Here is a 25,263-nt window from a genome sequence, read left to right as displayed (position 1 = left end):
TTGGTGTCAATCTTTAATACATTAGAAAATAGTTAATACCCTTTTAAATACATAGAATTCTTCACTTTTTAATGTTTTATTCAATTGGTTATGTCCATCAAACCTGAATTTTTCAGGTTAAAAATGCAAGAGAAACAGTATCTTCTATTGTTGGTACTATCTCCTAACATGTACCTTTTTGGTTCCCCATTTTTCTATTATCAAACACTCATATTGTACTCACTGCATGCTTTTCAAACAGGCCTTGCAAGTAGGTTTCCTGAAGTGTTCCACTTCAATTCACAATTAAAGAAACTCCAAACAATGTAGGCCTTGCACATATAATACAGTATAATGCTATTTACTCTTATTTTTTTCTTCAACACTTCATTGGCAGTATAGAATCTTTCTTCCTACCACATTAAGGAAATATTCTCAGCCAGGTGCTGGGGGCTCTCGCCTGTAATACCAGCTACTCCAAGGGTTGAGATCTGAGGATGGTGATTCAAAGCCAGCCTGGAGAGAAAAGTCTGTGTGACACTTATCTCCAATTAACCACCAGAAAAACGTTGGCCTTTTGGCTCAAAGTCTTTCTGCTGGCCTTCAGCAAGAGCTCAGGGACAGTGCCACCAACCCAAGTTCAAGCCCCATGACCAACACCAACAAACTTCTCTGGTTTTATCACTGGGTTCTTTCTCAGGACCCAACAAGCACGTTTTATATAACCTTTCTATGATCGATTACCTTTTTTGTCACAAAACATTCCTCTAGAAATCATTAAAAATAAGTTTTAGTGTGTTTATATTTTTGATCACTTTATTTTCAGCAATCACCCAACCTCTTTAAATGAGATATACCAAATATAGTGTAAACTTTCTGCCTGTTTTTCATTATATATAAAGAGAAAGGGCAGTTTAGAAATGGACTGTAACCAGGTATACTGACTGGCACATGTTGATAATCCCTACTAGGGAGATAATATAGGAAAATGGCAAATTTGTAGCTACAGCTAGTACATAGTGAAAGCCTGACTCAAATCACAATGACAATGAGAAAAAAGTATGGACAAATCTGTTCAATTCTCATTTATAAACCATACACTTTAAGAAATATTATTTAATGTTTTTGAAGCTGCTGCTTCAGCAAAGATATGGGTAATGTACCAATACCAATGGCTGCAAAGACCAAACTATATTAAAAGGCTGGGCACAACACCTCACACAAGTAATTCCAGCTAAGGAAGCTGACATCTGAGGGTTGCAATTTGAAGCCAGAATGAGCAGGAAAGTCCTTGAGTCTCTCATCTCCAATTAATCACGAAAATGCCAGCAGTAAAGCCATGGCTCAAATGGTGGAGCATGAACCTTGAATGAAAAGACTCAGGTACAGCACTCAGGCTCCTGAGTTCATGTCCCATTACTACCATTAAAAAAAAAAAAGTCCTGCTTAGTGCTTGAGCAGAGTGTGTGATAGCAGGCTGGGAATATGGCCTAGTGGTAAAGTGCTCGCCTGTATACATGAAGCCCTGGGTTCAATTCCTCAGCACCACATATATAGAAAAAGCTGGAAGTGGCGCTGTGACTCAAGTGGTAGAGTGCTACTCTTGAGCAAAAAAGAAGCCAAGGACAGTGCTCAGGCCCTGAGTTCAAGCCCCAGGACTGGCAAAAAGCAAAACAAAACAGAGTGTATGATATGCTTTGAGTACTATTTACTCCATTAAAACATTTGCCCTTAAAAGTCATCAGTACTGGGGCTGGGAATATGGTCTAGTGGCAAGAGTGCTTGACTTGTATACATGAAGCCCTGGGTTTGATTCCCCAGCACCATATATAAAGAAAACAGCCAGAAGTGGCGTTGTGGCTCAAGTGGCAGAGTGCTAGCCTTGAACAAAGAGAAGCCAGGGACAGTCATCAGGCCCTGAGTCCAAGGCCCAGGACTGGCAAAATAATAATAATAATAATAATAACAACAACAACAATAACAATAATGTCATCAGTACTTTCTTACTGAATTTAGCTAACACATATATTTACATGTCTTATTCAGCTATATCTGACACAATTTAAATCATCTCTAGTAGGAGTCACCAGTTTAATATGAAGAAATTTTAATGCAATGAGTATTTTACCTTTCTGTAAACTTCATAACATGGGAAATATACCCTTATTCACCATTGCTCGAGAACAGATAGGCCTGGGAGTGAAGATTACTAGCCAAGAGTCAAGTGGTAGAAGGACATGTAAGGTGAAGCTGAAACTGGCCCAAACAACTGACCACGATTAAAGGGCTCAATCAAACTAGAACTACAGTATAATTAGGGTAAACAAAATAAATGAACAAAGTGAGTGAAATTAGATTTGATGTCTGAAATAGTAATAGTTTTCAAATTGCGGGACCAGGGATGCTGTAAAGCTCCTTTCATGGGGTCCCTAAGATCAAAATGTCACTATGCAAACAATGGCATAAATCATGGAGGAGCAATGGAGAGTAGAGGTAGTAGCATTTCCTCTCCACAAAAGAAGGTAGAGGCGAATGAGCACTGTCTCTGAGTTGCTCAAGATTAGTACTCTACACTTGAGCCCCACTTCCAGCTTTTCGAGGGCTAACTGGCACTAAGCGTCTCACATGCTTTCAATACAGGTTGGCTTTGAACCCTGATGCTTAGATTTCAGCCTCTTGAATAGCTTTAGGACTACAGGCATGAGCCAGCATCACTGGGTTTATTTTAGTTGACTTTTAAAAAAATAAATAGAATACAATAATTGAGTAAGGATGATACTTCTATAGCTGTATAGTGTACTTTGAACTAATTCATCCCCACTTGTCCTTAGTCCTCCCTTTTTCAAAGTATTTGGTAGGTTTCAGTATACTACTACCATGCACATACATAATATTTATGGTGCCTAGGTCCCAACAGTTTTCCCTACTACCGATGGATTGCTATTTGTATTAAAAAGTATGAAATGTTTATTCTACATCTTTTTCCTTACCCCATACCCTACTACCAGCAATCGTAGATCAAACACACTGTAACCAGTGAGTAAAGAACAAATTAAGATAGAACAAACAGCAGAACAAACAGCAATAACCTTTCTCTAAGATATAACTGACTTCAAAATCTAACCTGTGTCTGGAAGATGAAGGAGTCCGCCTCCTGCGTGAACGTGATCTTGATCTTGAATGCCTTCTTTTTTCTTCTTTTTTATCTTGATTTAAAGAAAAGGAACACTTACAAATCCACTTAGTAGGGAGATCACATAGAAATTATTCACAGAACTTATATCTTAATATCCAGTTTTTCCAATAAAACTTTAAATGCGTTTAATGTTCATTTTTTTATCTTAGCACATTCTCAAACACATCAAATATACATATGCTGTATAAGTTCATAATAAATACAAACACAAGATTTAAAATTATTGGTCTAACAGAATGTTGTTATGCATGTTTGGCTGTACATGTCTGGGGTTCAAAGGAAAAATTTCATCTCTCTCGCTACCACTTTTATGATTGTTAAATACTTAGGGATAAATTATATCCTAATGAATAATAAACAGATTCAGATTCTGGATTTGGTTACCCAGTTAATACAGTCATGATTTATGCAGTGACAGAATTAGATTTTAGCATGCCAGCCTTCTTCCTGCTGTTGGCCTGTTAATCCTCTATTTACTAGTATTTTTACATAGGAAACACATCTATAACAAAATTATGTTATTCCTTAGTTTTAACATAAAACCTGTGCGATCCCTTGAAATTAGGTCTTATAAGAGAAAATAAACCAATTTTCAAAAATCGGAGTATCACCAAAGTGAAGATGAGCAGCTATTCCACAATTTATAAGCAGGACTAAATTTACTAAGAATGTCACTATTAAAAGAACCACAAAAACTTTAAAGTTTTTATTTTTGGTAAAGCATAGTGGTGCATATCTATAATCTGAGCATATAGAAAGCTTAGGACTGGGGCTGGGAATATGGCCTAGTGGCAAGAGTGCTTGCCTCCTACACATGAAGCTCTCAGTTCGATTCCCCAGCACCACATATATGAAAAACGGCCAGAAGGGGCGCTGTGGTTCAGGTGGCAGAGTGCTAGCCTTGAGCAGGAAGAAGCCAGGGATGGTGCTCAGGCCCTGAGTCCAAGGCCCAGGACTGGCAAAAAAAAAAAAAAAAAAAAAAAAAAAAAGCTTAGGACTATCATATATTTGAGGCTATCCTACACAATTAGTGACACTTCATCTCAAAGAAGTCCTGTCAGTCATGAAAATGGAAGCAGTCACAGTATGTGTCCTAGAGTTAGGCCCACAGATCTAATGCATATCTAATACTCCTACATTGAATTACTTGGCATTCTGTTTATTAAATGATATGCTTAAAGCATTTGGTATCTGTCTATCCATCATACTTTCAAAGAAAATCTAGGTGACATCTAGTATAGTGGTAGAGCACCTCTTTAGCAGATACAAAGATCTGGATTTGTTCCCTAGCACCTACCCTGCAAAAAAGGAAATAAGGAAGGTAAATTACTTCTACAAAACAAAACAAAGGGATTAAAATCGCTCAATCTTGGTGGGTGACTGTTCTACTCATAACATATACAGGAATATTCTAGTTTTCTCATTTGATAAAACTGGTTCCAGAGCCACAACCAGAAATGTCTGAGTGGCACTTCATTACAGGATACTTTATCACAACTTAAGACAATGGAAAAGAATGATTACAGTAGCATTCAAACACCTTAACAGTTATTCCTCACCATCATTTTTGCCAACAATTGTATTTTACCTGGCTCTATAGCAGCAGATATCAGGGATTGGGCTTCTCGTACTCTTTTCATGGCTTCCTCTATTTCTTTACTAGAAGTATCTGATTTCAGACTTGGTGAAACAAGACCAGCAGCTACATGATTCAACCTAAAATAGAATCAACAACTGAAAATGGAACGATTTAAAAAATCAAGCCCGTACTTCAAGTAAGTACATGTAAGTTTCACATAACATTGTCTAACTAAAATAATCCTTGAAAAAGGGGAAGATTCTTTAACTTTAGTAAACAATATACAGTATAGCATACAGCATTGTTTTGTATATTTACAATGGGCATCTCCATTTTAATGATTCTGGAATAAGAAATTCAACATCCATCAGTGTTCCATAAACACACACATTTTGAGAAATACTTGTATCAAAGAATGTGCTGATGGCAAAAATAAACTTTAAATGACTTAAAAACTTTCTATGAGATCTTAAGTTTGTTGGGGGAAAGCGTTACCTTTTAGTTTGCAGATGGGGAGAAACTGAGGCAGTGGCCAATGGCCGACCAAAGTTACACATGAAATCCTGACTGGCAAGGCTAAAGATGCCCCTTAAGGGTTTACACATGTAAGAAAAAATTATAGACACCAAATTTAGTACAGTAGTTATTTGTGGGGAGAGTGGGAAATGTTATCAGGAATGGATACGCAGAGAGCTTTAATGATACGGGTGATATTTTATTTTATAAGCTTGGGGGTAGGTACATGCTTGTTTTTTTAAACTAAATTTTTAAATAAAAACCCCACTAACTGAAGTCAAATGAATGCCCTCTCACCCCCAATGTTTCTAATTTTTTTCTACCAACTTAAAAGTAGTATAAAATTCAAATTTAGTTTACCAAAATATTACCAATTTGAAAAAAATCCATCATATGAGATTTGCTATAAGAAAAACTTCAATTACTGCATGAAAGCATGTATCAAAGCACCTTTGAACACACTGGCTATTAGCCATACATAAGAGGCACTACTTTGTATAGGGATAATTTCCTTCTCAGCTTTGCTTCTCTCTCATTATCTTTTATGCTCAGACTCTAATCTTAAAAACTTATGAAGGCTACAATGTAATTCATTGCCTTAGTGGGTTTCAAGCTTTAAAATTTTTTTTTCTGAGCAAATATGTAAGAGATGCCATGAAAATAAGTAACCTTTTCTTTTTGCAGAGCTGAGAGCCTTGCACTTGGCTAGGCAAGTACTCTTCCACTAAGCTAAATCCCCAATCCCAGTAACTTGCTATTAAAAGAACTATTTTTTTGACAGGGGAAGACTGATAGGAATACATTGTAAATATGCATGGAAATGTCACAATGAAATCCTCCCTCCCCTGTATAACCATTAAACAATATCCATCACCCTAAAGAATCTACTAGTATCAACAATAAAATAACCCCTCTTCTTCGCTGGGTGTGGCAGTGTACACCTGTAATCCCAATACTAGAGAAATGGAGGCAGAAGAATTGCAAATCTGAGGCCACCCTGAGTAACCTAGTAAAAGGATCTCTATAACAAACCAAAACAAAGTAATTTGCTTCAGAAATTCACACAAAGAACATCAAGGAAGCAGAAAAAAAATACTTACTTGGGATCAACAGTACTCATAAGCTTCAGCAACTGATCTGCAGCAAGAGACTGCCAGAAACCAAAAATATGAGCAATGAAAATATGTAAGACAATAAATGATCCTTATTCTTTTCAGTACATTGTGATGTTCTGGAAAAATCTTCAGGGTCCACTCTTTAAAGAGATAGTCTGTGCAGAAGTTTGACCAATAGAATTAAATAAAGCTATGTGTGATTCTTTGAGTAGTCACATTGAAAAGCAAAGAGAAACAAGTGGCTATAGTATTAATATAGCAAGTACTCTTACCAAAGCTATTTATTTAAAGCTTGAGACTAAGCAGTCTAGACTTTGTAGAAGTACTTTCTGATGAGAATAAATACAGAAAACAAAACAACTTCTTAACTACTCTTATTAAAACATTTCTATAAATAAAGACTTCAGAAATTCCCTGCCCTGCTTGGCTACAAACCGTCACCCTCATATTACAGCCTTCCCAGTAGCTAGAATTATAGGTGTGAGCCAGTGGTATCCAGCACTAACTTCTACTTTGAATTATATGGATTAAAAAAAATTATGTAGTGGCCAATTAAGTCTCTTTTTAATGAACTGGCATGAGAAGCATTTTTTTTTTTTGCAATGCAGAAAATAAAACCTACAGCTGGGTGTTGGTGGCTCATGCTTATAATCCTGTCTACTCAAGAGGCTGAGATCTGAGGATCGCTATGTGAAGCCAGCCTAGGCAGAAAAGCAGGAAAGTATGAGAGGTCCTATCTCCAATAATCCACTAAGAAAAGGCTAGAAGTGGAGCTTAAGTGGTAGAATGCTAGCGCTGAGCAAAAGAAGCTAAGGGGTAGCACACCTTAGGTTGAGTTCAAACCCTAGGAAGGAGGAAAATAAATAAGGCCTGCTCTTAGTATACAAACAGAGTAAAATATATTTTCAATAAGCTGTACGTACCTGAGAGTTCAAGTTTGCTCCAGGAAGCCCAAGTGCAGCAAGGGCAGGATCAAGAGTAGGAGCTCCTAAAGCAGCCAATGGAACAGCGCCAATCTGCAAAAATTAAAGTTGTAATTTATGTAAATTTTATTTTTGCTTTTATAACAGAAAGTTATTTTCTGTAAAGGGACACATTTATAAAATCTAGATTTAGAAAACCAAACTAGTTCAGTATATCTAGGTATGCCAACTATCTTTACTGCTTCTTAGAGACTCAAACCCATTGTTCTTTCTGGCTTTGTGCTACCAATGCCATGGCTATATAAAGTATTTCTTCTGTGGGAAATACCATGGTGTTAAGCTTATATATCTCTTTACTGTCTTTTCTTGAACTGTTAGGTGACACACTATTTGAGTAGCCATCTACTTGTGCAGCTTTACAACAAGGTCTATGAGCACCTAAGAAAACTTCCTTATCTATTCTTTCAGAGATTTAATCTCGATCTTGGCATGTTAGGCAGAAAGTCCAAGTTCCCTGATCTATGTATGTTTCTTTTGATTGCACTGTTTCTCATATAACATTCTTGTGTACATTAGACTTCCCCTAGTAATCCCCTAACAGTTAATTCCTTATGCTAAATGCTCATTCTACACATTATGGTGTAGTTTGGTGTCTTTACTAATAAAATTCATTAACCCATACTTTAAGTTGCATGTACAATTTGCATCTTAAGAGGAAGTCTTTCTCTATAAGAAATGTGCATTTTAGTTTTAGTTTCAATGAATAGTAACTAAAATTTGGTAACCAAGTACTTTCATCCAGTTGGAAGGAAACCAAACAGGAACCTACCTGGGTAAGTGGGTTAGGTGTAGGCAGGAGACCACCACCAGGCAGAAGACCTGCCACTGCATTAGCTGGTGCCAACAGAGACAAAGCCTTAGTCTCATCAGGAATAACTCCTGCAGGGAAACATCCATGCATGAGAACACACTCTCTTGTGAGGCAGAAAACACACAAAAACACCCAGAAAATGTCTCCCTGATACACCACCTGAGTTTGCTGAAAGTACTTTATGTTCGCTAAAATACAAAGCTTGATCTCTATGATTATTTATTATTAATTTTATGTCAGAATGAAACTTCAATGTGTGAAAATTTGTTTCCTTTTTCTCTACATATGGTTAAGTTTCTAGAGTAAAAAAATAGCACAATACACACTACTTTTTTGTTAACACTGCCAAGATTTCATCACCTGTACTCGATTTTTAAGTCATGAACCAAACGTAAGCAAGCACAGTCGGTTCTCCAGGGGTGTGCTCTCAACTTTCAAAAGCTGTTTTATGAACAACGACTCGTGTCGGCTGCTTCACTATAAAGCACACAGAAAAATCAAGATACACAAGACAAAAAAAGTTTGATTTAGGGGTTAATAATATGGTACAGTTACTATGATTTATTTTCTTTACACCTACCATACAAATTTTGTAAAATTTAAGAAAGGAAATGTAAAGGAAATATTCTGTTGGAATCAAGCGTAGGGCTTTTGCTGATTCATGAAAATGAATGTTTCTGAAGGGCTCTGAATACACACTGGATGTGTGTGGGGGAGTGAGTGAGAAAGAGAGAACAGGCAAAACAACATGGCACATTCCTTACCTGTAAAATGCTTTATGTCCCCACATGTGCCATGCTAACCCATACCAAAAAATGATGCTATATAGTGTCAGTTCAAAAGCTAACTTAGCCAAACTCCTTAAGCCAAAACGACATATATGTCTGTTTTTAAAGCCTAATCTGTGTATTCAGATAAAATCTAAGGGTCCTAAGACAATTTATGTAGACAATTTAAATTCTATCCAACAGCAAAAGCCCTATACAGATGGATTAATCTGTTAATGTGCCCAAGCCCCCGAAATGAGAGTTCAATAATACAATTAAACTACATATTTGCAAATACCAGTAGTATTTCTGTAATACATATTAAGAAACTGCATCTCATCATAAAACATACAATATGTACAGGGCACTTAAGAGAAACTGGATAAGCTGCAGAAGAAAACTGTTGGGTGGTATTTTCAGCAGGGCCTGGTATATAGTTCAGGCTGAACCAGGGAAAAGAACTGTAAAACACAACAACAAAAAAGAAAAACCACTGTTAAATAAAGGTAATGGTTCCTTCCACCTATACTGAGAAGTGCCGATAATATAAACAAATGTATACTACACAGCACTGTCATCTTGCTTGTGTCAGAGCTGTCATCAATTTAGATACCAAGAGTTATGGAGGGGAAGGGGAGAAGATCATTTAGATATAGGGCATTAATGCATCAATATTAACAAACCTATGAAGATTAAGGGATAATTTTGCATGCAAAATTATGTCTCAAGAGGATATATTAAGTATCAACATCTTACTCAAATTAGTGCATTTGCAACATTTCTGGCAAACTAAAATCCTCTTGAATTTATTGTGAAACACCTGATAGAAGATCTGCATCCATTTAAAAAAAAGTCATGCATCTGATCCTCTGATTTAAAAAAGACTATTTAAAAATAAAACTACAATTTAAAAATAGCAATGAGGCCCCTCACCAGTTAATTTTCATGCGTCAAGAGTATTTTTTTTACTGCTGCTTTGATAGAACCATGAAATACTGCATGAATGTGTAGAAATGAAAGAAAAAGAAACAGACAAAAGAAACAAACATTAACCAAGGAACCTAGATATCCCCCAAATCCATTACTATTAAGAGTCCCTTCAAAATCTAGCTATCTCATTCTTACCAATTAAAACTATACCTTACCGTATACTTTGTGTCTATTGTTCTAAACACTGAGCATAACCAACACCTAAGTAAGTGTAAGAGCTAAAACCAGAGTGAATGGTGACAAAAGGATTGAATACATCATTACTTGAGGAGGTAACATTAATATAGCATTATCATACTACAAATAAGTACAACAAATATAAATTTCTAAGCTAAATATTTCTATCAATTCTATATATAATCCCTCAAACTTCACTTTCAAGAATAATCTACAAAAATGACTGTGGTCTAAAATTACTTATAAAAGCCAGTTATGATATACTGTACTATGGCCCAGGCTTGAAAATGATAACACTTAGCCAATAAGAATTCATTTAAAATTAAAGATTAACTATAACATTTGTAAATTACATTATATGACCTTTGTTTTGAGAGCTGTATATTTTTCTCATCTTGAATTTGAATTCTGTAAACTTTTTGTTGGTGGTTAAGTCTTACCATACAGCAGGCAGACTAACATAAAAGAAATTGCTGAACCCAAGTATACACAAACTCAAAAATCAAGTATCTATAAAAACTGTAATATTGGGCTCAAACACTTTAATATTATGGAGACAGATGTACAGATGTACAGATATAGCATGCCTTAACCCACCTTGAATATACTTTAATCTCTTTAGAAAACCAAAGGTAATTTTTTTTGAGACATTCCACAATTCTTACAATGTATGGTGCAAGTCTTAACATTTATATTCAAAGATCGCATGTAAATTCAACAATTAACAAGACTGTTTCCACTGACCAGTTTACTAAAGCAAGGGTAAGGCAGGTAAATTCTGGTCAGTATATTTATTAGTTTTTAAACTTAAAATCCAGTAACTTTTTTTTTTATCATGTTAATGATTTGATAAAAATTTATAGTTACCAAAAAGCAAATCAAGTAGTAGTACACTGGGAACAAACTAATTATAAAATATGCCTTAGAAAATTTTACAAAATGGCATAATAGTGCTGTCTCGTCACAGTGGCATTTATAGGTCCAAAAAACCTGCATTTTTTTTCTGTCAAATTACTTTAACAGCCTAAAATGTAAAAAGAGAGAAATGTAGTTAACAAATTGTTACACCAGGAAAACACTTGGGGGGGCTTGAGTGCTTGCTGGCCTTTAGTTAATGTCTAGAATCCCCTGTAGCTGCAGAGGACCCACTGTTTTTCAGTCATCTGGAAGGGTTTTGCATTTGCCTTCTCCACTACAAAAATCACACACACAAATAACAGAGAGAAGAATTTATTATTTAGAGATATTCTAGAAAATATAACAAGAATGAACAAGAAAATCTGGCATAAAAATAAAACACCCAGTGCCCATCTGGCACCTAAGCTACAGGAAATCTTCAATTTCCACCAAAAAAAGGGGAAAAAAATCCATTGCAACCCTTGGTATACTGATACACAAAGAGGGAGTTTTTTTTTTTTTTTTGGCCCCAAATTATCAACAGGAAGTTAGTACTGAAGAAATAAAAGTAGCCTACTCATTTATTTAAAACAAAAACATCCCATGCATTTATTTGAAGGTTTCTGTTAGGTGTTATGGAGTGAACCATTTACCTTCAATGACTTTTAAAATAAAACTTAACATTAAATTAAGTAGATAGGGAGTCAAAATTAGGGATATGGTGCTAATGAACTTAAACATGTTTTAAAGAAAAGTAAAAGTTAAATATATCGGATTTCTAATTTTTAGAATTAAAAAATACTGCAAGCAAAGAGCTATATGGACTGCAGTATAACAAGGGTTTCAAAATGTTAATAACTTAAGATTTTAACATGCTACTAATGCTCATTCTATAACTACACTGAGGTAGATGGTCATCTTATGATGCCCATATAGGTAGTTAAACAAAGCACAAACCTTCTGCATATGGTACGACTATCAAAGCTCTGTCAACGAATACAGTATTTGTCAGATGCTGTGCCACAACTGCTGAGTCTGGATCATGGAATTTAACAAAGCAGACACGAGATGAGACTGGCAAAGGTGAATCACTAAAAAGCAAAAACAAAATGGTGACATGAGAAAAATCTTACCAGCTAAAAAATAAATGTATAATACTTGCAGCCTGAAAAAAAAAGTTAACATAGAGGTACATATATATTTTAACTTGTGCATTAAACATTAATGTATGAACCTAACAGCTAATGCAATATAAAAGCCCGTAATCACTATTTTAATTCATAATGTACCATGTTTTCAACCAAATGAAACAATAAAAATATCAATGTTTCCGAGAATGTTATTTATTTTTTTTGGCATGTGGTGGTTCTAAGGATCAAACCCAGGGTCAGGCAAATAAATGCTCTATACACTGATCCACACCCACAAACCTAATGCCATTTATTTATTTATTTGGTCACAGGGCTTAAACTCTGGGCCTGGGCGCTGTCCTTGAGTTCTTTTGCTCAAGGATAGTGTTCTACCACTTTGAGCCACAGCTCTACTTTGGTTGTTGAGTGGTTAATTGGAAATAGGAGTCTCACCAGAGTTATTTTTGCCTTGGCTGGCTTTGAACCCTGATCCTCAGTCTCAGCCTCCTGAGTACCTTGGCATGCCATTTATTTTTATAAACAAGTAGTTTCAGCTTAGAAACTTTTCATTATAATTTCTCAGAGTAAAACTGACATTTTAAGAATAAAAGGATACAGGGAGATAAAGCAGCTATTTGATGGTCAGCCAGTTTTCTTGGTCTCCTTAATAAATGCAGTTCCATATGCTGAAAGCCATGCCTCTTTCAGCTATGCTTAAGAGCTCATAGCCAATTTAAACAACTGAGGCTTTCTAGCACTAGCACTTTCATAGAAAAAAACTTAAGCATATATGGAGTGCTTTAAGTTATTAAACAGCACCCCTCCCTACTATTTCCTTGAATGAAAGAGCCTTTCCCTTCAGCAAATTGGTTTTTTCAGACAAAAGAAAAACAAGTAGGATGCAAGCTACAAGGACTAGGTAGGCTTTTTGAAAGTGTAAAAGATAGCTGGGCATCCTAGTTAGTCAGGAGGCTGAAATCTGAGGATTGCAAAAGCCAGTCCAGACAGAAAAGTCCTGCAGACTCCAATAAAGCATTCAGAATGTAGCCTTGAGCAAAACAAGTTCAGGGACAATGCCCAGGTCCCATGTTCAAGCCCCAGGACCAGCAAAACAAAAACCAGATTAAATAAAAGACAGAGGCTGCTTCCCAACCACACACCCAAAAGTTATTTGAAAAACCAGTGCCCTATTGCAACTAAAACCACTCAATTTCTGGCTACACATTAAGATCATCTTTGTGTATAAAGATCCAGGTTCTCTACTTCCTATGAAAGAAACCAGTATCTCTGGTGGGCAAAGCACTAAGTCTATCCTCCTTCCAGACAACATGTCAACTGTATTTAGATTGAGTAGGTAATCTGGTTATATGAAATATATATATTAGGGTAAATTTTTTAAATTGTATATATACTTTTAGTATTCATACCCATTTAGAATGTACACAAATTTTCCTAAAGGAAAAAAAAGAGATCCTACCTACTTCAGGTTCAAAGTGAAACTGACAATTTATCCACAAGGAATTTAAGCCAATTTGTCATGGGCTTACTGTTAAATGTTTCTGAAAGGATAAGGCATACATACATACATAACATATAATGTGAATTATAGTTATAAAAACATCTCTTCCAACATACATTTTTCTTAAACACAATGCTTAATATATTTGCACTGCACAATTCTTAAATACTATCATCAGATTAAAAGACAAAAAATAAAGTTCTTGAACTATATATTATATATAAGGCATATGTACACATAGTAATTTTTTTTGACAGTACTGGTTTTGAGCTCAGATTCATGTTCATTAGGTAGGCACTCTATTGCTTGTGAGCCAGTGTCATTTTTTTTTAAGTCCCTTTTCAAATATGTTTTTGTCCAGTCTGGCCTGGAACCTATGGACTTCCCAGTAGCTGGGATGACAGGAATGAACCTAGTAATAAACAGTTCTTCATGCTGGGCACTGGTGGCTCATGCCTGTAATCCTATCTACTCAGGAGGATGAGATATGAGGATTTGGGATCAAAGCCAGCCCAGCAGAAAACTCCCTAAGTTCTCTTATCTCCAATAAACTACTCAGAACAAGTCAGAAGGCACTGTGGCACAAGTAGCAGAGTGCTAACTTTGAGTAAAACAATCTCAGGAACAGCACTTAGGCTCTGAGTTCAAGCCTTGGGACTGGCAAAAAAAAAAAAAAAGAAAAAGAAATGAAGTTTTCCTTATACTACTCTTTGCAATTATAAAAGTCATCTTTAGAGAATAAACAAAACATTAAAAAAACAACTCTAAAGGAACCTTTAGTAACTTTCATGCATAGAAATAACGAAAATATCGCCGATTCTCTTCTATTTTTATGAAAATCTACTTTCCACATGTTTTCTCCAAAATTAAACACAACTACTAACTTGGAAACACTAATGTGAAAATATTAAGTAAAAATAATGAAATATACTAATATTTAAGAAATAACTCATTATGAACAATTTTTATCTATTATTTTGAGTTGAAATGTACCAAGGTTGATTACATGCACTTTAACAGTAAATTTGAGGATTTCAATATCCTATTTAGAAATTAAGAGAGGTTTACTAACAATAATATTTAAAATTTCACTTTTCCACTACATTTTCCCAAAGAGCATATAACTAGTATTTTAGATGTTTGTTCTAGTATTTTTCATACCTTTACTTCACAACTGCTTTTAAGATAATCCATTTACTTAATACTTGGCAATGAATGTATTTTTAATATGAATAAAGTTGTATGCTGCAATGCAAATTATCAAATTACTTCCCAAGGAGATAAAATTCTACACATTAAACAGACAGAGATATAAGGAGTATGCTATTTCTCATTTTTGACATTACCTATACCAATAGTATTAATTATTCAGGCTCACTGGATTAACCAAAAATTGGTTTTAGGCTATCTTCCATAGGCCAAAATCACCGAACAGCATCCATCTACAATAAGTAAACAAATTTTAACACCAAATGTACAGAGATATGGCAGTTTTGTTACCTTTCTTCCAGACTGAAAAGTCTAGGATACTTGATTCTTTTTGGTTTTCAAACTAATAATCTATATGCAAAATGCGTAAAATGTCAAAAAGAAAACCACCACAAGCAGGCATAATTTAAGAGGAATACGGGAACAACAAAAAATCCCAAAATTAAGTGGCAGTGTCACCTAACTGCCAAAGTAGCGGCCCTACCCCGGTGAGCTTCCCCTTTCCTTAAATTGTTTCCTACGAACTCGCGAGCACCAGGCGAGCACCAGTCAACAACAGCTTCCGGGCCCGGAAGCCGCCGCGGGGCCTGAGTGGCGGCTAGGCCCAGACTTGGTGGCGTTAGCGGAAACGGTGATGGTGGACGATACTCACTCCGGCGGGAAGAGGCGCAGTTCGTCGATCTTGCCTAGGAAACCGAAGAGAGTCCGCATCTGCTCAGAGCTAGCGCTCGGGGAGACATTCGTCACCTGGATTACCTCGGTGCCGCCGCCTCCGCCGCCACCTCCGCCGCCGGGCCCGCCGCTGGGACCGGGGCCCGCAGTGCTGGGGACGACGGTGGTGTTGCTCATGGCGCTGCTCGAATTCTCGCTCCTGCTTTAACACATCAAACACACAACAAACAGTGAGAGGGGGGAGAGGAACCGGGTCGCGGGGGAGGCCAGGTGTCCGCTACTGCTGTCCAGCTGCCGCCGCCACCGTTCCTTCGCCCCGCCACACCGGGGGTGGGGGGGGGAGAGGAGTGCGCGCGCGAGTTCGAGACCACGAGAGCACAAACGGCCCACCCCGCCGTCAACCACCTCCCTCACAGGCCGGCGCCCACAATGCCTCGCGGCGCGTCAGCGTCAGCGTTAGCTCCGCCCAACGCAGGCCCGGCTGGTGGTCGGCAGCTAAAGAAAGGAACGCAGCAGTTTACGCTGTGCCCTTTGGGTTTTTAGTTCTCATTTTTCTTTAAAGCACGCATTCATCCCACTGCAAAAACTTTACACACTTTGGCAACTATCCTATTAATTACTGACCATATTTCCTCAGAGAGAACTGCATAGGAATGACTTTTTCTAATTTACATCCACCCAGCTACCAAGTTTATCTTTTCAGCCACAGCTACCATACAATTTCCTCAAGTCTTTACAGAAACTATTGTAGCATTAGATTTGTTACTAATTTGCTTTGATTCTAAAAGATTTAGAAAAGATACAGTTTAACATTACTACTCTATAAATTAAATTTTTATTTCACAGTATTCTTTTTTTAATTTCAGGGCCTGAGCACTGTCCCTTCTTTTTGCTCGTTTGCTCAAAGCTAGCACTCTACCTCTTGAGCCACAGCACCACTCCCAGTCTTTGCTGTTTATGTGGTGCTGAGGAATCAAACCCAGGGCTTTATGCATGCTAGGCAAGCATTCTACCGCTAAGCCACATTCCCAGCTCATCACAGTATTCTTTACAAGCACATTTTACAGTACGTAAGGATATTCAAGTATATGATCAATTTCTAGAGGAAAAGCTGCTTTGCATGCATAGAATAAAGTTTATTATTACTATGACGTAGTTGTACAACACAGTTACAACTCCATAAGTAAGGTTATGAGTACAATACTTCTTAGGCAGTGCCACCCTTATTTTCTCCCTTATTTTTTCAACATCATCTAAAGCATTCTGTAAACTGCATTCATTGTTAACCAATTAAGCAGTTCCTCAAAACTTTAATTTCTTTGAACCTTTATACAAGGTAATAACTTCTTTCTCCCATTTTATTAAACTGACACTGTGCATAGGCTTCCCTCACTAATTTGTACAAATAGCAATTCCTCTACCTCATGACAGGGACTGCATGTACTTGTTATTGGCATGCATTCTCTTTACCATTGCAGAATAAACCACGTCTGCCAAAATATGAGTACTGTATATTTAATATATGTACAAAACACTCTTAATGGTAGTATCATTTATTGTAAAACAGTTTGCCTCAGTATTTTTTAGGCTAAAACTAAGGCCTTATGATATATATACATTAGTGAATACTTCTTGGCATAAATTCAAAGGTACAATTTGTGCAAGATTACAATATAGGTTTGTAAAATGACTTGTCTAGTTTGACTCACTAGACAGTTTGTGAATATAAACGTTAGATATTTATTTTCTCATTTTGCATTAGACATGGAATTTTTAGTTATGGATTTTTACCAATTCAATACTTTCAATAGTAGTAGTGCTTACAATATGCCACATTCGCTACAATATTTTATAAAGGGACCAAAAAATAAAACCCAAAAGGGCAGAGTTAATTTTGCCTGCCTCATTTTCTTTAATGTTACCAAACACACTGTGTACATAGTACACAGAAACATTTTATGTAGTTCTACATTTTCTGTATGCATGGTATTTCAACACATTCAAACTTAAGAAAAATAATTCTGTAATTAAAATCTTTAATCAGGAAACAATAGAATAACTTACTGAACATACTCATAGATGGTATTTGAATATGGAGAAACATGACATGAAAAAACCCCTATATTCAAGTAGATTTTTAAAATATTTTAGTTTCAAATCATAAAGCAAAAGTGAATTTAAAGAGAAGACTGCCAAAGTAACAAGCCCTCCTAAAGCATGTGATCTAAAAACAGATGACTTAACTTTTAAGAATCTACCTTTTTCCTAACCAATCAAATGTAGAATTGGCTAATTTTTTTTTTTTTTGCCAGTCCTGGGGCTTGGACTCAGGACCTGAGCAATGTCCCTGCTTTCTTTTTGTTCAAGGCTAGCATTCTACGTCTTGAGCCACAGCGCCATTTTCAGCTTTTTTTCCTGTTTATGTGGTGCTGAGGAATTGAACCCAGGGATTCGTGCAAGCACTCTACCGCTAAGCCACACTCCCAGCCCTGGAACTGGCTAATTTTGAACATCCCTGTAGGTCTAAAAAGGTAAGTGCATTATTATCTGTATCTCTCAGAAAATATTTAGCTAAAGGCAAACAACATCAAAACAAACTCAAATCAAAACTAGCTTTCAAGCACTTCTGATTTGTTTAGGCTACAAATTAAATAAGGCAATAAGAAGTACAGAATCTGGAAACATATTATCCAGAATGTCTCAAGATATATATTCACTATATCTCCAATAAAAAAGACAGAAAAAATTACAATTCTGGGGCATAGTCACTATAATCCAAAGGCCCCAAATCACAATTTAGTGCCAGGCACTGACTGATGGTTCATGCCCATAATCAGAGCTATTCAGAAAACAGTTCTGGAGAATCAAGGTTCAAAGCCAGGAGAGGGCAGAAAAAAAAAAAAAAATTTCTCTCCTGAGCTTTATCTCCAAAATAACCAGTAAAAAAGCCAGGTTGGAGATCTGGGTCAAATAATAGAACATCAGTCAAGCAAGCAAATGGAACAATTGTGGGAATCTTGAATTCAAGCCCAGGTAAACGGATAAATAAATAAATCACAATTCAAATATGTATTATGTCTCAAGGATTTCCTGGATGTTCAAAGGTAAGAGATAGTTTTAAAAAACTTACCAGTTTTCCCTTGGTACTTTAAAGAGCCCTTAAAGGCCCTCTTTGATCGTGAAACACCACTACCACAGTGATAGGAAAATTTAAACTAAGTCTTTTTTGTTGTTTGTTTCCTCAGCTAGGGGTTTGGTATGTAGACTAGGGTGGCCTCAAACTTGCCTCTGCTTCCCAAGTGTCAGGATTATAGATAAGCCTCAACACACTAGGCTAATCTGATTCTTGATATTGCCAGAAAAGTATGTCTAAAGAATACTTGCCAAAGCAACAAACAGTACAAGAAATGTATCCAATGCCCAACGTATGATACTGTAACCTCTCTGTACATCAGTTTGATAATAAAAATTTGAGAAAAAAAAAGAATACTTGCAAAAGTTTAATGCAAATTATCAAATACTAATCCGGTTATAAAGGAAAGTTTTAGTCCTTTCTACAAAGTTTCAAGTTTTTAAACAAACTTATGTGTTTAGATGTAAGCTTTTTACATAAATGAGCACAGATACAGATATATATCAATTCTATCTGATGTACAACATGGTCCTACTTGGTAATGCAAGACACTGTGTTTGTTAGTATTTTTGTTCATACAAATAGAAATGATGGGAGAAACTTCACTGACTTGAATTCTGCATATCTGCACAAGCAGCTGGATATATTTAATTAGGTAAGTGACTTACCTAATTAAGCAACTTTTGAAGGCATTGAAGGCAATGTACTAACTTTTGTGTTCCCAATGTCCAATGTTTTAAGGAGAGGTCTTCCTATGTAACCTAGGACCTGGACTTCCTATAGGTGTGTGCCATGGAACCCAATGATCAATATTACTACACTGTACTAAATTAAAGTCAGCATTTGGTAAAAATTTACTGAGTATCATAATGTGCTAAAACTGTACAAATGCTTCACCTAGTCTTTTAACCTGATAAGGCAAATAGCTTATTGCTATGGCATACATAAGGATATGCATGCACAGACAATAATATATTTGTTAGATTTAAAAAAGGGATTTTGTTGAGGTAAAAAAAAATCTCCAAGTATGTAATGATAAAATTTTCCTTTATATCTAAATAGGGAAACTGGAAAAACCTAGTAAATAAAATCGCTGCTCATGTATCTGTAAAATTTATGGTGTGTTTTATTTGCCACAGTAGATCTTTGACATAGGATATATGTTCCAAAGAAACTGCCATTAGGAAAAAAACACAAATGCTCAATATATATAAAGAATTATAAAATTACTCAAATTTGCCTATAATCTATGTATAGTTGGCCACAGCATCCATAACATGAAATCACACAAAGCAGACTATAGACTACTGTTAAAAAACTGTTGTACATACTAGTATTGCTCACCAAAAACTAGATATTTCATTCTCTTTGTCTCAAATATTGTAGATGTTTGAGTATGTTTCTCCATATACTGCTAAAGTTCCACTAAAGCTGTGCTGCCTTTCAACAAATCTAACATTTTCACCTTATTGCTTAAATTAAGCACACTAATTCTTAGTTTTCTTTTTGGAAGGCATTATTGTCACCAAAGGGAAGGGGACATGTAAATCACACAGTGACTCAACCACAACAGAGAATAATCAGGAAGAAGCTTCACACCAAAAAGCTGCATAGTGAGTTCAGGGAACTGCAAATTTTTGTTCCTAAAATTTGATTTTTTGTTAATTGGGTTGATTATTCATTTTTTACTGCATTTAGTTATAATTCCATGCAATAAGTACACAAATAAGGCAGGATTACAATATTTCTATAAATTTAGATAATTCTATAAGGACTATCTTATAATAAAATTGTAAATCTCCTGTTCCTTTTACACCTCCATTTAAGTGAAGGGAAAAAGCTAATGGATGTGCTAGTACTAGGAAACTGAAAGAAAAAAATGGGCATAAACTCCAGAACCACCCATCAGGACATACAAAAACACTCAAGTTTATTCCTAATATGTCTTTTGTATTGTTTATATTGCCTACCAATAGCAGGGATTCTCTAGTAAGACCTTTGAATACCTGAAACTATAAACAAAAATTGTGCCTGTTTTTCACAGCTTTGTTTTGATAAAGGAAAAAACTGTAATTTGAGCATTAAGATAACCATTTCTAGGGCTGTAAGCATGGCTTAAGAGGTAGAACAACGGCCTAGCAAGTATGAGGCCCTGAGACCGAGGCTGGAAGGAGAGCTGAGTGCTAGCTGTGGCCAAAAAGTTCAGGGACAGTCCTCAGGCCCCAAGTACCAGGCCCCAAGTACAAGGCCCCAGGACTGGTGTGTGCATACACGTTATGTGCAGGCACATGAAAATCTAGTGGAAAGAAATCTTGTATAGTTATGTATCTTTGATAGTTTAAAGGGTGTGTTGTTTTTTTTCCTCATATGGGGCTTCAATTTAGGGATGGGCCACTGTTCCTGAGGTCTTTCCTCCAAAGCCAGTACTCTCAACACTTGACTCCAAGCTCTATGGTGGGTAATTAAGAGAGAGAGTCGCAGGAACTTTCCTGACAGGGGTGGTTTCCATGATCCTCAGATCTCAGGCACCTGAGTGGTTTAGAAATACCGGCATGAGCAGCAGGCACTTTAAAGAATTAAGTATTCCTAACTTAAGGAATTAGACATTTGCACCATTTAACCTTTAACTTCTTTTTCCTATGCTGTAAAGTTAATGTTCTCTTTATAAAGGACAATTACTTTTAAAGACTAACAAAACAACAACAAAAAATGAGTCTATGCAATCCAGTAATAAGACTGAATTACATTAACTGAATGCTTGGCCTTTAATCCTCCTAACACTCAAAGGTACTAGTGTGATTAATACTACAGGTCCTGGGTTAATCTGAAAGGGTTCTACTACCAATTAAGATAATTATGAGTATTGACTCATTACTTTTAGCTTTAATTTCCTTACCTGAATTATGAGAAATGATGCCCCACCTAGTGGTGATGAATGTGAATATTCATACAAATGCTAAGATTAGCTATTACAATGCCTATTCAACAATGAAATTAACGTTTAGAAAAGTTAAGCATGGGGCTTCAGTTTTGCAGAAAACAGGTAACAGTAGAGCAGGAAAGGATTACAAACCAAACCAAACTAAATCAAACCAGGTAGGTATCTCACTCCAAAGCCTCTCCTCCCCCAATGTTGTGCTGTCTTCTCTTATAATCTGCCATATAATTTTGGAAAAAATTAGACTTGTAAAATGGGAAGCACTAATGATTAGTGTGATGGTCTGTATTATGCGGGGCGGGGGGTGGGAAGAGCGGGGAACCTTCTCATTCTGGAAAAAAAATGGCTGTCTCCAGCCAGGCTCCATCATATATCATCATTCTCTTACTTCACTTGCAGGCAAGACATGACTCAGAAGTTAATCATTTACTTTACATTTCATATTTTAATAAGCCATACTTAAGTTTTACATTCTAGCCCCAACAATCCCAAGAGACAGCTTCTGTCTGTTCTCAAGTATCATAAAGGTGCTGCCCCTAATTAGTCCTGTGATTTCTAGTACTTTTCTGTGAGAATGAGAGACAGTGAGATAATATTCATTTTTTTGTTTTCGGTATGGGTCCTGGGGTTTGAATTCAGGGCTGTGAGCTTTTTTGGAGGGGGGTTCAGTACTGGCACAAATGAACATAAAAACCTGCATTTTGACTCAAACTTATTTATTTATCTTGGTGATTCTGGAGTTTTGTGCTCGCTACCACTTGAGCTACATGTTTACCCCTCAAACTGAATTTTTAAAGTTATTTATGCTGATATTACATACATTCACCCAATTCTACCTATTTTCCCTACTAATTTAACATTTCCCAATTCATAACACTTATTCAATTGAGATCAGTGTTATGCAATTTAATTTTAGTTGTTAAAGATCAGGAAAAAAGGGCTGGGGATATAGCCTAGTGGCAAGAGTGCCTGCCTCGGATACACGAGGCCCTAGGTTCGATTCCCCAGCACCACATATACAGAAAATGGCCAGAAGCGGCGCTGTGGGTCAAGTGGCAGAGTGCTAGCCTTGAGTGGGAAGAAGCCAGGGACAGTGCTCAGGCCCTGAGTCCAAGGCCCACGACTGGCCAAAAAAAAAAAAAAAAAAAAAAAAAAAAAAAAGATCAGGAAAAAATCACTGGGAATAGCAAAATGACTAATAAATCTCAATAACATAGTATTTTTTTCTTAAGTGACATAAGTAATATTTGTTTATTACTACCCTGGCTTTAGATCCCTCTTTCAGTACTGTATAAAGAAAATAAGAAGCAACAACAAAACAAGGACATTAACTGCATTGAGGATACATTTTTTTACAACTTTTTAAAGAGATAAATATTGACATATTAAAAGCCTTTTTATGAAAGGAAATGAAAATGGTATTTTCCCAAAGCTGTTTCATAAAGTAAATAGAAATATAAGATCAAACATTTGAATCAAATATTAACTTTCCTAGAAGTCTTCCTCTCACCCTTCAAAAAGGGTGAGCAGTAAGAATAGATGCAAAATAAGCAAATACACAACCCAAAAGAAAATGTATTTTTCCATTAAAAAAGTTACACAAACCTCCATTAACGATTTTAACAAAAAACAATTCATAGCCACATCTGAAACTGCAAATAAACATGCAAATTATGTACTGCAACTTATACAGGCAAAACTGTGTGTGGTGCAAAATTTGTCAAAGACCTAGCCTTTCAACAAACACTATTCACATCCGCAGTGATCTTGATGGGAATTAGGCCTCTACCTCCGAGCCTGTGCTTTCAAGACAAAAATCATCTCCAGCAATAGAGAAGTACAGGGTAGAATGAAAGTGTCCTCTCTTTTCTATGACACCTCCTCCTGGACCGCTCCCGCCCCGCGTTGAGGATAGACCCTAAGGCCTGGCACATGAGAGACAAGATTTAACCTCTGAGCTACTTTCTCAGCTCAGGATGAGTTCTTAATAATTCTCCTTGGATGAATCAGTAAGTTATACATTTCAAATGGAAACTGTATCAGTCAAGAAATAGACACATTGTATGAAATCTTTAATCTTTTCTGAACTTGAGTCCTTTCCCTCACAAAGAGCACAAGATTTAATTTTTCTCCACTTCAGTAAATTATTTGGCAAATCTTATAAAGTAGGAACGCTTACCCCTAAGCTAAAGAGAAAAGAACGAGCTTCAAAAGCGCTCGAGCCAAACAAAGTGCCTCAAGTTTAGTTAACTGATGGGGTTGCATTTCCAGAGGCTCCAAAGTCCAGGGTGTAGGCGCTTCACTACAGACTCGTACACACTTGCCTCTCCTCTTACACCGTCCACTGTCCGGTGGGCAGAACATTTTTTTTGAAAATGTAAGCTTTCTCCCCTTTCCTTCTCCCATGCAATCGTTCTGGTTCACACGGCCTCCAGTATCGGACTGCTACGAACTCAATACTACAACGGAAACGATGTACGAATTCTAGGAGACTCAGTACAGGGCCAAAGGCCATTCAATCGGTACTGCTCTGGGGGCTGGGAGGTCTGTGACCGCCACCCGAGCAGCAAACCCGGGCTGGAGTCCAGAGACGAAGCAGGCCGCGCCCAGGTCTCAAGTTTTGGTGAAGGCCCACGTTCCCACTAGGTGAAGGGAAGAGCGGGTTCACCTCTCCTTAAACCCTCGCCAGCAGGCCAGCACAGAGAAGACCCAGAGGCACCGTAACAGATCCAATAATCAACCCGAACGGCCCTCTGAAGCCCGTTAAACGCACTTACTTGAGCAAAGTAATTCCAGGACACTAGGCCGGCACCGGCAACGGGACGGGCTCCTGTGTCCTCCAGCCCCCGGGAACTGGCCGTGACGACATCGACGTGCGACGCGGAAAGCGAAGGCCCCGCGCGAAGCCAGCAGCTCGGCGCCGGGAGCGCGCGCTCGCGGCAGGGGCGGGGAGGGGGGACACAGGGGGTGGGGCGGGCGAGCTCGCGGCGCCGCATAGACACGTCATTGGCGGGGCTGCCGCTTTGACATCGAGGGTTTGAACATGTCGCGCCTGCACCGAGTGGCCGGGCGCGATCTCCGGAGAGCTGAGAAGGATTGCGGTGTCTCAGTTCCTCAGGGACTGTTGAAGGCGGCAAGACAGAGCGGACAGTTAAACTTGTCTGGTCGGAATCTCAGTGAAGGTAAGGCCCAGACGTCTCTGGAAACCGTTGTCTCGAGCCGCTTCTTCTCTGGCCTGGCTCTGGCCCTTTTTTACCCGTGGGTCTTCCTGGCCAGGATCCGCGCTCGGGTCCACTCCAGTTCCTCCTCGAAGGGAGACCTGCTGAGACTGCAGGCAAAATTTAAACAGGGCACGTTCTGGAAGCTCCCACATACTGTAGGATAAGTGATATAACGTGCGGTTTTAACTAGTATGGTGGCACATAATTTTTCTTTGGCTCGTTTTCATACTCGCAGTGCCCCTTACCAACGTAGAAAAATGATTTATAGGCCCATTTGTCACACCTCATTTCTGTTGTCAATTGGAAAAGAAAGTGCCAAAAACATAAAGAACGTATTTTTTTTTACTGTGAAGAGCCATGCTGTATGAAAACCCTAAGCCATATTTAAAATTCAATCATAATTACATACAGTAAAAAATCAAGCTCTTGAG

The 25,263-nt window shown here is 37.3% G+C and overlaps 2 protein-coding genes across 16 annotated transcripts in view; one reads left to right on the top strand and one right to left on the bottom strand.

Annotated features, from left to right (window-relative positions):
* The window catches only part of Srsf11 (serine and arginine rich splicing factor 11), a 30,280-nt gene extending 5,761 nt beyond the window's left edge, over window positions 1–24,519 (bottom strand). The window contains exons 1-10 of one of the 14 annotated variants that reach the window (XM_048351575.1): window positions 13,618–13,863; window positions 11,968–12,101; window positions 9,880–9,941; window positions 9,299–9,407; window positions 8,138–8,656; window positions 7,309–7,401; window positions 6,371–6,420; window positions 5,250–5,342; window positions 4,764–4,891; window positions 3,104–3,185 (exon numbers count right to left, since the gene is read on the bottom strand). In XM_048351575.1, the coding sequence (XP_048207532.1) occupies window positions 3,104–3,185; window positions 4,764–4,891; window positions 5,250–5,342; window positions 6,371–6,420; window positions 7,309–7,401; window positions 8,138–8,269 (578 nt within the window). In that variant the 5' untranslated portion in view covers window positions 8,270–8,656; window positions 9,299–9,407; window positions 9,880–9,941; window positions 11,968–12,101; window positions 13,618–13,863. The other 13 variants (XM_048351566.1, XM_048351565.1, XM_048351573.1 and 10 more) reach the window with 13 other exon arrangements.
* Window positions 24,520–24,615: 96 nt separating this feature from the next.
* The window catches only part of Lrrc40 (leucine rich repeat containing 40), a 36,553-nt gene continuing 35,905 nt past the window's right edge, over window positions 24,616–25,263 (top strand). The window contains exon 1 of one of the 2 annotated variants that reach the window (XM_048351562.1): window positions 24,616–24,793. In XM_048351562.1, coding sequence (XP_048207519.1) covers window positions 24,655–24,793 — 139 coding nt within the window. In that variant the 5' untranslated portion in view covers window positions 24,616–24,654. The remainder of the gene's footprint in view (window positions 24,794–25,263) is intronic. The other variant, XM_048351561.1, reaches the window with a different exon arrangement.

The sequence above is a fragment of the Perognathus longimembris genome, chromosome 7, assembly GCF_023159225.1.
Source record: "Perognathus longimembris pacificus isolate PPM17 chromosome 7, ASM2315922v1, whole genome shotgun sequence".
NCBI lineage: Eukaryota > Metazoa > Chordata > Mammalia > Rodentia > Heteromyidae > Perognathus > Perognathus longimembris.
The sequence above is the reverse complement of the archived record's forward strand: the minus strand, read 5'-3'. Positions and strand labels throughout refer to the sequence as shown.